This window comes from Buceros rhinoceros, unplaced genomic scaffold (assembly GCF_000710305.1).
Source record: "Buceros rhinoceros silvestris isolate BGI_N320 unplaced genomic scaffold, ASM71030v1 scaffold4471, whole genome shotgun sequence".
NCBI lineage: Eukaryota > Metazoa > Chordata > Aves > Bucerotiformes > Bucerotidae > Buceros > Buceros rhinoceros.
In genome coordinates, this window is record NW_010392439.1 from 63419 (window position 1) to 75686 (window position 12268).

A 12268-nucleotide genomic window follows, 5' to 3' on the forward strand; every position below is an offset into this window, starting at 1 on the left:
ATTCAGCTTATTCTGCATCTACTTGTAAGCTGCATCAACTTGTAAGCATTTACTGTGGAAGTATAGTATTCGATTTGGTAACATTATGCTGTAATTATTTTCTGTAATTACAGTACAGAAAGAAGCTTTTTACTAGAGCCCATACTCTTTTTAAATTTTTTTTTTACAACAGGCATATGCACCTGAGTCTAAATCTAATTCAATATCTGAATTTGTATTTTGAACTCCTGGGCTTTTGATTCCTTCTCTAAAATACAAATCTGTCAATACTTTAATGCTTATTTTAAAAGAAGAATGAGTAGGAGTGGCTTATAATGACTGTCAGGAAGCCAAAGCAGGTCATGAAAATCTTTTAATATCACTGTAGTCATCTGCTGAAAACGTCTCTAATTCGGGAATGATTTGTAATCCGGGCTTTCTCCTTCCAGAGTTCTTTAATGCACCATTTATGTAGTTTTCTAAAAATACTGTAAGTTTCATCCACGTCAGTCAGATTTGATTTTTATGATATTCAAGTAAATGGCAGAGGAACATTTGGGCATAATCTCATTATAAATGAGATTATAAAGCCTAAATACAAATGTTTTGTTGGTGGCTAGCTAAATGCACTTCCTGTAGATCATATTGTCTGCCCTAAGATTAACTGAAACATGGATCAGAGCTACTACTTTTTTAAAAAATCCGGTGTATGTCCAAGAACGCTTCAGAAGAAGGTTATTTCTGAGGTGCCTTGGGGTGCAAGAGCTCACTGAAAATCAAGAAAAAGGGGACTTTGGCTGCTAAGTCCTATATATAACTTATCTTTTGCTACTCTGTTTCAGTAAGCAAAGTGGATGTTTTAAATCTCCGTCTGTGTGTTCTTTTCTGACAATGGCCTTTTTTAGGGGAGATTCTATGATCCTTTTTAATTTTTCTCCTCTGTGGAACCAAAGAATGTGGTCCTTCAGTTTGGTAGTTTTCCTGACCACTGACTGAGGAGTGGCGCATGAGTATTAGCTCATGGAGTTGTTTCTTTCTTGGGCATATTCTTTAACTACTGTCAAGCATGGAGGCACTTTTACATCTACCCTTGTGCTGTACTGGAATGTCAATCATTCAAGTTCTTACTCTCCTGTCAGCCTAAATTAAGAGATTGTACAGTAGCAAAAGACTTTCCATTGGAGAAGTTATATATCTTATTCCATAAATCGTTTCAGAGCTCAGTCAAAGGGGTAACTTTGTTTTGTCTGAAGACTAAAAGTACTTGAGGAAAGCCCTTCTGTCTAATTTCATCTCATCTTGGCTTCAAACCCTTTTCCCTGGGAGGTGAAATCATGGAGCTGTGGATTTATAACCACTCCGGTCACAACTTGTGATTGAAAATAGACTTCTAGAAAGTTAGCTCTTCTAACTTCAGTTCTCACTTTTCACTTTATAAATATGTATATATCATGAAAGATTATCTCATTAGGGCTTTTAATATTAATTGTGCCTATTAAAGTCATTGTAGTGAGCTCTGGTCTATCTGATGGGATAAGTAAGTAAGTAGTTTAAAACTGCCTTGCTGAAGCAATTTGGATCTTTGCCATGGATTTCAGTGAGGTCAGAATGTTTTAGCATTTACATACAATTTTTGTGGGAAGTATGGCCTAACAGTTTTACGTGTCATCTGTTTACAAAGGGGCTGTGCTAATCAGATGCACCAGCAGATTTCCCTAGGCCTCCCCGAGTGCTTTTTAAAGTCCATTTATATGAGGAGTGGTCCCAGAGGAAAATGTGTGATCTTCATATGGGGGTGGCTTTTTATACCTTTCAAGTGAAAGGATGGAAGCAAATATTTGAATTTCTGGTTTTGCAAGGTAGAATCACTGGAAGAGTTGCTGTAAGAATGTTGTGATGTCTGAGGGGTCCTGGCTATGGTAGAGGGTAATAGGACCAGTGGGTATCAGGAGTCAGAATGCTGAGCAGGAATAGGAGGGGTCTGAGGTCTGGTAGGAAGCAGACCCATTAGGTAACATGGGAAATTGAATATGAGTGAAGGAAGCGGTAGGGACACAAGTGTCTGCGCCTGACCTACGGACCACTTGTTGCTAGCTAAGTGGGAACAACAGCAATGAAGCACCCTTTACCTCTTCACTCTCAGGTTCTGAAGATTACGCTTCCAACACTGTCATTGTTGCCCTGCAAATATGGTAGGCCTGCCAAAGGTATGTGATTGCTCTCTGAGGTTCTTCTGCAGGACTGAATTTATCAACTCTTTCTCCTCTCAACCCATTTTATCTTTCCCTGTGTCCCCAGAAATGCCACTTTCAGACTCTTCCTCCCTACTGCTTTTAAGATCTCTCAGGCAGTTACCCTTTTCTATCTGGAAACCTATGGTGGGAACCATTTTCTGTTTATTTTTAAAGGAAAAAAAGAAGACATTTCTGAAGAATGCTGTAAATTATGCATTATTTATGTCTTTCATCTAAAGAGCTCCTTGGGTCTAAAATCTTAGCCATAGTTAGCTCAAGTTTTCTGGTCTTGTTTCCTTTGGTGTTTTTTTGGTGTTGCAAATTTCTAGGTAATCTTTTAAGTGGAATAAAAAGAATATAAGAGCCACATGGTTTAGCTAGTGAAATTATGTAGAAAATGAAACCACTAAACTGGTGAGAAAAGCAATTGATTCTATGGCTAGTAAATTGAAGTAATAAAATTGCTTTTGACAAGAACCTTCTCCAGATGAAAACAGAATCTCTCTCTTGCTCCAGTTTATTATATTGGTAAGCTGACTAGTGAATTTAAAAGGATTTAGATAGGAATTTTTAAAAGTAGGAAAGATTTTGCTTTCCTTCTCCAGAGTTAGGCATAAGGTGTTGAGATCAGAAAGTTTGAAGGCTTGAAAACTGCGACAATCACCAGAAGCAGTCCAGGTCATTAAACAGTATTTCCTTGGATTTTACAATATTATTTTGTATAAAAGATAAAACAATTCTTTACAATGCTGTTTTTTAAATTACTGAAACAGCTTACCTGTAGATTTTATACTCAATTATTAATTTATTATCCAATTTTAGGAATCTGCAATATACTTCCATTAAGACCTATTTTTAATAAAGTTCACATAGATTGTGATGCTGATTAACAAAAAGAAAAAAATTCAGCACAGTTATATTTGTTTTCAAACCAAGGTATCTTAATATTCATAATAGATTATCAAATAACTGTACAAGTCCAGCTAAAAATGTGTACTGTTTATCTCTTCACGTTGGTAAATTTAGCTGTAAAAGCAGGAGAATTAAAAAAAAATTCATTTATTCTAACTTACTAACCTCTGTCACAGTTAAAATAATTTATTAATAGCTCTTTTATTAAAAAAAAAAAAAGAAAATTTGCCCCCAAAACACATAAACCATGTAATAAGGTGAAGCTAGGCACCCAAAGTAATAAACGCTATAAAATTTTCTTTATAACCATTGCTGTGACAGTTTATGATTAAATTTAGACTTCTAGAAAGTTAGCTTTTCTAACTTCTGGAGTACTGCTCTTCTTTAGATTTTTAGTTTAGTCTGCTTAAGTTCATAAAAAAAAATCTGCAAGGTTTAACTCTATGGAGGATGTCAAAAAGGAGTTGTCACTCCCTGCTGATCTTCAGCTACGGTGTGGTCTGTTACTGAGTGAAATATCATTATGATTAGCACCCAGTAACTCCAAGCACTGTGGTGAATATCACTCTGGTGAATTAACGTTCTAATTGCAGAGTTCTTAAAGTATTCCTAATATTCTTTAAGTATTTTTCCCTAAATTGCATCTGATGTAGATTAAATAATAGGCATTCATTGTTTGGAGTAGTTTATCTTCATAGGAAAAAAGTTGAAAATAAACTGCCTTGGTGGATATCTCCACTCAACCTTCACCCAGGAGCTCCTACTTGTGCCTCCAAACTATAATTGTCATGACAAGAACTCCACTGTGGTACAAAGGAAAACTGGCATAGAAGGCAAATATAAACAGGATGGAAACGTTGAAGCGTGATCAAGAAACTCAAAGAAGATTAATTAATTCATTTAATGTTTCAATTTGGAGTATTCGCATATGTACTGTTAAATAGTGATAGTTTTATGGAGGGTATCCTCAGCTTAAGGTGAGGCAGGCTTTTGCCTGCTAAGCGTGTTTATATGTTTTTGAAAGGCAACCAAACGTTTTTCGTTTAGTTCTTATTCCATCCAAAAAACTTCAAGTGTTACTCCCCAACGTGTTTTGCAAGCGATAGTTAAAACATTATTAAAAAAAAATATACTTGCGTGAGTTGGATGTGAGGGAGGGTCACATGATGCTGATTTTTCTTTTAATGTTCTGTTTGTTTTAATGTTCTGTTCTGCACCTCATCATTGGATTACACGATTTGGAAAAACCTTCATGTCTTTTCAAACTGTCCTGTGTGGGTGGGCAGGAGGCAAATGTTTTTTCTGAATATTTAAACACACTGGATGCTTGATTCAAGCATTGCAGTTAATAAAATACTTGCAGAATATCTTGAGTGTACAAACCAGATTTCCAGTTAACTGTTGCAGAGCAGCTCACCTCTTGTTTTGCCTTGCAGACACATTAGTCTGGGGAAGTGATTGTATAGGCATTGATCTCCTGTTCTTTGGAGAACCCTTGTGAAAACAACTCACCATGCAAGGGAATTTCTTCTAAACTGAACTGTGGATAAGGAGCCCAACTTGTGCTGCTTATATGAACATAAGTTTTAAAGGTCCCTTTGAGAGAGGCTGGATGCAGGAGTTGGTAGGATGCAGGAGTTGGTAGGATGCAGGACGTGTGTAGTTGAGTTTAAATAGAGCCTGCAGTGCAAGATTTCGAACTGATGGTCACATTCCTTCTAACCAAAGAAAAGTGTGCCAGCATTTAAAAACCTTTGTTGTTTTATTATTATTTTCATGCAATCTGCATAATTTATTGTCCAATGCCACAAGAAATCTGATCAAAAAAAGCCTCCTATTTCCCTACTTGCTAACAAAGAGTAATTTTCCAGCACCGCCCACTGTAAGTGTTATGGTATGCCCTGTTTTGGCCTGAATGGAGTTTGAGAATAAATATTAAAATCTGTTTTGTAAAGACTGGCTAAATTTGAAGTGTTGTTAGGGGATATTTACCAATAAATATTTCAGAAGTCCTTATGGTTTGTGATTTTTTGTTTTTCTTTAGAAAAGACTGAAGAATAAATGAATGACATAAGTGACCAAAAAGATTAGTGTATTAGTGTATAGTTGCATGACATGGATAAAAAAGGTTTCTTGCTGTGATTTCAGATAGCTGAAGACAGGACACAGGTAGTGTAGTTTATATAAATTAAGTATGTTAGCTGAAGGGTTAAATCTTTTTTTTAAATAAATTTTAAAGTGTTCATTACTGATCCAAGTATAATGGCTTTTAAAAATACTTTTTATTCTTTGGAACATTTTTCACTGGCATTTCTTTGTAGGTATGTATGACTGCCTTTCATAAGCCTCCATGTAAGTATTTCTGCTTTTCAGGTGTACATATGATTGTTGATACCAAGTTCATTTCCAAGTTACCATGTTATAGTATGGAATAGGATGTTTCTGAACAGTCTGCTTGTAAGTCTGTGATCTATTAAAGACAATATTTCTCTTAAATTTTCAGAGAATTCAAGTATTTCAAAAGACAAATTTTTTTTGCTCTTTATTATAGCTTTATATCTTTTAGTCATTTAATAATGGTTATTTTTTCTGGATTAACTGCCTTAGTAATAGAAAGGAGTTATATCCAGAAAAATTGAGGCTTTTTGCATGGTAGCATGTGCATATGTGTAGATATGGACATCAGATATAACACATGAAAGCATTCATTTAGCCATTTATAGGGTTAACTCATGGAAAAAAAATTGTTTACTGCTTTCAGTGACAAATATCAAACTGAACACAGTCCATGTAATACTTTCATGCTTCCCAAAAGTGTGTTGCATCTTAGTTTCCTCAAAATTCTTAAACACAAAAATAAATGACATTGAACTTTTTTCCTCTAAAAAGATGTAGTTAACTCAAATATCACTTAACTAGAGTTTTTATCTACAGTTTTGATTAAAAAGAAAAAAAAAGGGCTAAAACGATGTAGGAGAAAATCACAGAATCATAGAATGCTTTGGGTTGGAAGGGACCTTCAGAGGTCATATAGTCCAACCCCTGCCCTGCCCTGAGCAGGGACATCTTCAACTAGATCAGGTTGTCCAGAACCCTATCCAACCTGACCTTGAAAAAGTGGTAAATAATTACAGTTAACTGTAATTTCTCTTACAGAGTAGATAGATTTCAGGATGAGAGTATTCCTCATTATAGCACTTCTGGTTTTACTAACGTATTGCTCTGTAAGTCATTTTCAGTCCTCCCGTAACTTAACTGTCTCATTTGTTCCTTATGATCCTTCTGATTTAGGATGCAGAATAGAAAACTGCGACTCCTGCTTTAGCAGAGACTTTTGTACCAAATGCAAAACTGGCTTTTACTCGCACAGAGGCCGCTGCTTCCGAGGATGCCCCCCTGGATTTGCAGCCTTGGAAGAGCTTATGGAATGTGTGGGTGAGTCGTCTAGCACAGCAATGCCGCAGAAGCAGCTCTTTTGCCAGCTAGCCGGGTTCAAATACGGCACCGTTTTTAAGCTGTTGCTTAGTGTTTTCTGTCAAGAAATACTCACTGTTAAATTGTGATTAGATTTATTTACCCCAATAGTAATAATAATAAATAACAACAACAGCAAAAAAAAAAATTTTCCCCAAACTTTGAAATATGTCGTTTTGAGAATGCCATTCTGTTCTGCGTCAGAAAGTTTTGTCCTCTTAACTGTAAAAGACCTTATATGAGGATTTATAACTCAGAATTTGTAAGATTTCAGGAAGGCCAGTTTCTGCATTAGAACTTTAAGTCAGTGATGTACCTGTTGGTGCATCTTGCCCTCACAAAACTATCTGCGCATTTTGACTTGGTAAACCCAAGGGCAAGACAGATTGAATTCCTGTAACAGCTGGGCTTCAAATTCACTTCTAGCTTCTCTGCAGCTCTCTCCTTTTCTATTAGCAAGTAACAAATATAAACGACCAGATAAGTGGTTTTAGTAGAAATAAACTTTATAACTCTGAGTCAGCACTGACAGTTCTCACAATATTTCTCAAGTTTGACTATTTGGAGTTTTATCTCGAAGCCTGGGAATTGCGTCACAACAAACAATTCTCTTCTTTCAAGAGTATTCCTTTCATTTTGTGATGGAGAGGCCCTGGAAATGTGAACTCTTGAGCTTTGCAAATCCAAGTGACAACCAAATAGAATTTATCTATTAAAAAGAGAAAAATTTAAATCAATCTCATGATTTTAGGAGGATTTTTGAATATTTGGGACTAAAATGACATCTATACATACAAATTGATAGTCTGATGGTTTTATGCTCAGGTTGATGCCAACTAAAATGATTTTTTGCTTCTAAGTTTTTGTCTGTTAACAGTAGTACTGTTAACAGTAAAACTTTCAGGTGGTATTTTAATTAAAAAAAATTAAAAAGAGGGGAAAAAACCCTTGAAAAATTGCTCACTCGTATTTTCTTTTGCTTTATCAGAAGGTTGTGAAGTGGGTCAGTGGAGTGAGTGGGGAACTTGCAGCAGAAATAACAAAACATGTGGATTTAAGTGGGGTCTGGAAACAAGAACAAGACAAATTGTGAAGAAGCCAGCGAAAGACACGATACCGTGCCCAACCATTGCAGAATCCAGACGGTGTAAAATGGCCGTGAGGCATTGTCCAGGAGGTAAGCATAGTCCCTGCCAAAAAGCTTTGGGCTTTTCCTTAACTGAAATCCTATTTCCAACTTGAAAAAAAGATCTGTTCATCCCAGCTGAGGCGGAAATCCTGTCTCTGCTCTGCCAGCCAGGGCTGAAAGACAGCAGTACCTTGGCAATCCCAATTTGTGCAGCAAGACTCCAGGGAAAGGTTCAGTGTGGGAGTGATCAGTCTCTCAGCAGACTGTGGAACTGTGTTTTCCTGGTGTGATATTAAGGTTTTTTCAAAGTGGTGACTCCTAGAAGACCCATAATGGGTTGCAGTTTGAGCTCCAGCATGAAAATTATAGTGGTGGTGGGATAACTAATTGCTCTGTGCATGGAGGAAAGATTATGATTCTAAACCTCTCTACAGGCTGCTGTGATGGGTATTTAAATTAAATGAAGCTCGTTACACATGGCATTGTTAGCTGAAACTATTAGCAGAAATGTATTACGTGTTCTGGATATTGTAGATCAGTTATGATATAGATCTGATACCAGTAGAGTAGTGATAGCTGTATCAAGCTTTTCAGTGTGAGACCACCTTACGGCAATTACCATAAGTAGGTTAAAAAAAAAAAGAGATTTCTTTATCATCGTTTTATAAGACTTAAGATGCTAATTTGAAAAGGGAAGTGAAGTTTCAAATTTATCATCAGTTTTGTAGACCCCAGAGTGGAGATACATCACTGGTAGAGAGGAGTTTTTGTTATCTTTCAAATTAAAATGAGTGATCTTTCACTAGTGCAGGCTAAACACTTACAGAATTTTCAGAATTTATAGGAGAAGTCAGGTGACCAACAGCTGATAAAGATCCCATTTCTTTTGGAATTACAGGATTGAAAAAAGGTTCAGGCTTGAAGAAACTCCAAGAGATCTCTAATCCAACCTTTGCTGCAACCTTGGGTCAACTGTGAGATCAGAAAAAGTAAAAGGAATAAAGGGTTTTAGAGTCTGAGAAAAGCCATAACCTGATGAATAGGCACATAAATAAGTTTGCTTTGTGTTCTGGGTTTGTTTAATATGTCTCTTGGCTTGAAAATACTGCCCACCAGTACATGTGAAAATTATACAAAGTTTTTTAGCTTACAGATTAAATGTGTGCAAGCTTCATTTTTGTCTCAGGACCCTGACACAATCTGACACAACAGAATATAAAGTCGATTCTCTCTTGTCTGGGTTAACTGACTGTTGTGCACTCTTCCTCCCTGTCCCTCTCCCCGTACTCATATACACATGCCTGCACACGTAGTGCATAGTGTTAGTGGAACGGGGGTATATTGTAGAGCACAGTTAATCTGCAACCTAGATCAACTCAAAGACATTGAAGAGTGGAACCTACAAAATTAATTTTCTATAGAAAGGAATAAGAAAAGGTAAAATTCAAGGCTGATTTGGGCTGCAATGGTAAGTGTCTCATAGTAGCTTTGTTTCCGAGTCAGCTGCATCTACATCAAGGCAGCAACACTTACTAGTGCTTGCAGCCTCGTGAGGTGGATGAGCTGTTCCAGTTACTTCTAACAAACTCTGAAACCCAAATGGGGTTAGTTATCAGATCAGCTGGGGCAATGTTTTACTGCTAAAATGGGAGAAAGAAAAAGAGCCTGTGTGAAAAAATCTCCAATCATTATTTTCTTTTTTTGTCATTCAGATGCATGAAGCTTGGCTTGTAGTGGAAAATTTGAGAAAATGACAGAATATTTTCAATTCAACTCCATGTGGTAGAGATTTAGTGATTTATGTACCCAGTGTGAATAGAGGGAGGTAGCTCATGGCTGCAATGGTCAGCTTCAATAAAAACTCTTGGCAAACGTACAAGTGTGGGCTTAGTCTTGATAATTTAGTTAGGATACAATTTATTCAGATTGTTTTAAATAGTTTGAGAAGCGTGCTTAAGTAGACCACCATGTTTATGAATGCTGTAGCATGTTCCTGCGACTGTGGTAAGCTGGAGCTATTGAACATTCATACCTTTTTTTAGCAGATTCTTTTAGGTTGTTTCAGATTTTCTTGTCCAGCAGTTCAGGTCACTGATTAAAGAATTATGTCTCAAATTTTATCATTTCAAAGGCACAGTGATGGGCTTTCTTAAGAGGTAGGAAATTTATTGCCTAGTCTATTTAATCAAATCTCTGCACTTCTTTCTTATCAGGAAAGTTGTTGCTGCAAATACAAATTCAGCATGAAAGGCTTGTAGTGCTCTTTCATAACCATGGGCTTCAGTAAATCCTGAAGATCACAGTCCTCTCCTGTCCTCCCATGGCATGGAATTCCCTACCTGTGTTTTCAGAGATAAAAATAAATAAGTACAGAACTGCAGGTTTGAACTCTCCACACTGAATGGTGGTGCCTAATACTGCTTCAGTGCCATCATACTCATGGCCAGAGTATAAACTCCTTTCTCTTCTCTAAGAAGCTCCGGGGAGGGAGTGTGTTAGGGGTGTTTTAAGTGTCCAGGGTAAGTCTTTCCCAGGCCCGGTGATCTCTGCAGGTGAGACAGCCAAAGAGGTTGTCCTGTTTGAAACTCTTGCTTCCTAGTGTGTTTTAATTATGATTATACACATGGCTGGTCTAAGATCCCATACCTTTATCATATTTAAATTAGTTAGCAGGTTGCCCCATTAGACATTCAAAATGTTTTGTCACTGTGAAATAGCGGGAGGCAGAGACAATGGTTACACGGAAGCTCAAAACAAGCAGGTCATGGCTGCTGAGGGAGAGATTCTGTGCTTTCAAATATGTGGTGTTTTCCTAATGTTAGAAACTTTGTAATTGAACTTTTAAACTGAGGAAATAAGAGATAAATATAAGGTTAGTATTACTGGGGAACTGAAGAACTGTAATCCCTGTAAATGTTGGTTCAGAGGCTGTTAGTAAATCCTTTCTCCCTAATGTTCTCAGTACATAAACTCACACCAATGTGTAGGATAACTATTGGATCATATGGCTAAGATGGTTGTAGATTGTGATGGATTAAACTGAGCACAGGTAAGGATGTTTTTGGTAGAACAGGGTGAAATAAAGTGCTTTGGACACATGCTTTCTATTTCTGTACATTTTACAGTTAGTATTTATGTTCCACAATACGCAAAAACTTCCGAAACAGATTTTTATGTGGTTGCAGAAGAGGTGGAGTTAAAATCAGTTTTCCTACTAAGTACTTCAGTTATATATTTATCAGGAATTGAGATGTTACCCATCTGGCCATATGGCTGTGGTACAAATTTAGTTGATGAAGAAGAAGAATTCTCTATCACTTTCCCAGTATTTACGAAGTTGTAGAGATACAAGCTGGAATGCAAGTGAAAGATGATTTCACTTCTTTCCTACTAAGGCCAGCAACATAAAAGGATATTCTAATTGATTTCAAGTATGTTACTCAGTGATATTTCATTATTGTCAGTACTAATTAATTTAACTGTTATTACCAGATGGGGATGTCACATCTGTGTATCTGTTCATGTTATGTATGTCACCCTGTGGCTTTGGTGTCACATGATTCATACTCCGAGAGGTTAGACTTAGAAAAAGATGGCTTGGATCATTCAGGCCACCTCCTGCTCATGCCAGTCTCGATAAGGAGTTTTCTCCTATTTAGCTCAGAAAAAAAAAAAAAGAAAAAAGAATCTTTAAAAAAAGAGTGATTGCTTTACAAGTAATGGGGAAGTTAGCAGGCAGGAATGTTCTATAGACTGATAAATCTGTCTGTCTTAAGTTTTCCCATATATTTATTATAAGTATTCATTTTACCTCTTATTTTTACACGTTTCCCTAGTTTACCTCAGTAATTAAATATTACATAGGCGAGCAAAGCAGCTCTCTACTTCTTTTAGTCTTCCATCAGGCTGTAATTCTTCAGGCTGATACATGAATATTACTCAAGGCCAAACTGTTGTTATTTCTAGGACAAATCATTTTGCCATTTGTGAATGCTTGTTTGAGACATGAAGAAAGAGATGAAGAAGGAATGTATGTCTGCATTAATTTCCTGAGCTCAAAAGGAGGAAGGCAGCAGGACAGATGATGAGGCTACAGTGGGAGGGCTTTCTCGCCTTTACATGTGCATGTAATTGGATGGACTTTGTACTGGTTGATTGGGTTTTGGGGCTTTTTATGCAGTAATCGTTCTTCTTTCTATTGTTTCAATAGAATTTAAGACTTCTGGAAGAGTGACAGTAAAGTGACCCAGTAGGACTTTCTGTACTTCTACAGTAGTTACATTTCATTATCAATGTTCAGAAATTATGACTGAAAAGACTAAAAGATAAATTAATATATGTGCTTCAATAGAGAAAGCTAATAAATATGCAAAGTTGCAAAATGCATGTTAACTGAATTGCATGAGGTTTTTTTAGTCTGATAAGCTACTAGTAATATGACAAACAAGGAGTTAAGAATTCTGGCTTGCAAAAAATATTTAAATATTTAGAGTAAAACTACCTAATCTTTGAAGACACTTCCTATACACTTAAGAGTGTG

At 36.6% G+C, this 12268-nt stretch overlaps 1 protein-coding gene across 1 annotated transcript in view; it reads left to right on the plus strand.

Moving 5' to 3' along the window:
* The window catches only part of LOC104500763 (R-spondin-2-like), a 17274-nt gene extending 5852 nt beyond the window's left edge, over window positions 1–11422 (plus strand). Inside the window, exons 4-6 of the mRNA XM_010144471.1 lie at window positions 6417–6560; window positions 7588–7799; window positions 11393–11422. Of these exons, the coding sequence (XP_010142773.1) occupies window positions 6417–6560; window positions 7588–7799; window positions 11393–11422 (386 nt within the window). The remainder of the gene's footprint in view (window positions 1–6416; window positions 6561–7587; window positions 7800–11392) is intronic.
* The last annotated feature ends 846 nt before the right edge of the window (window positions 11423–12268 follow it).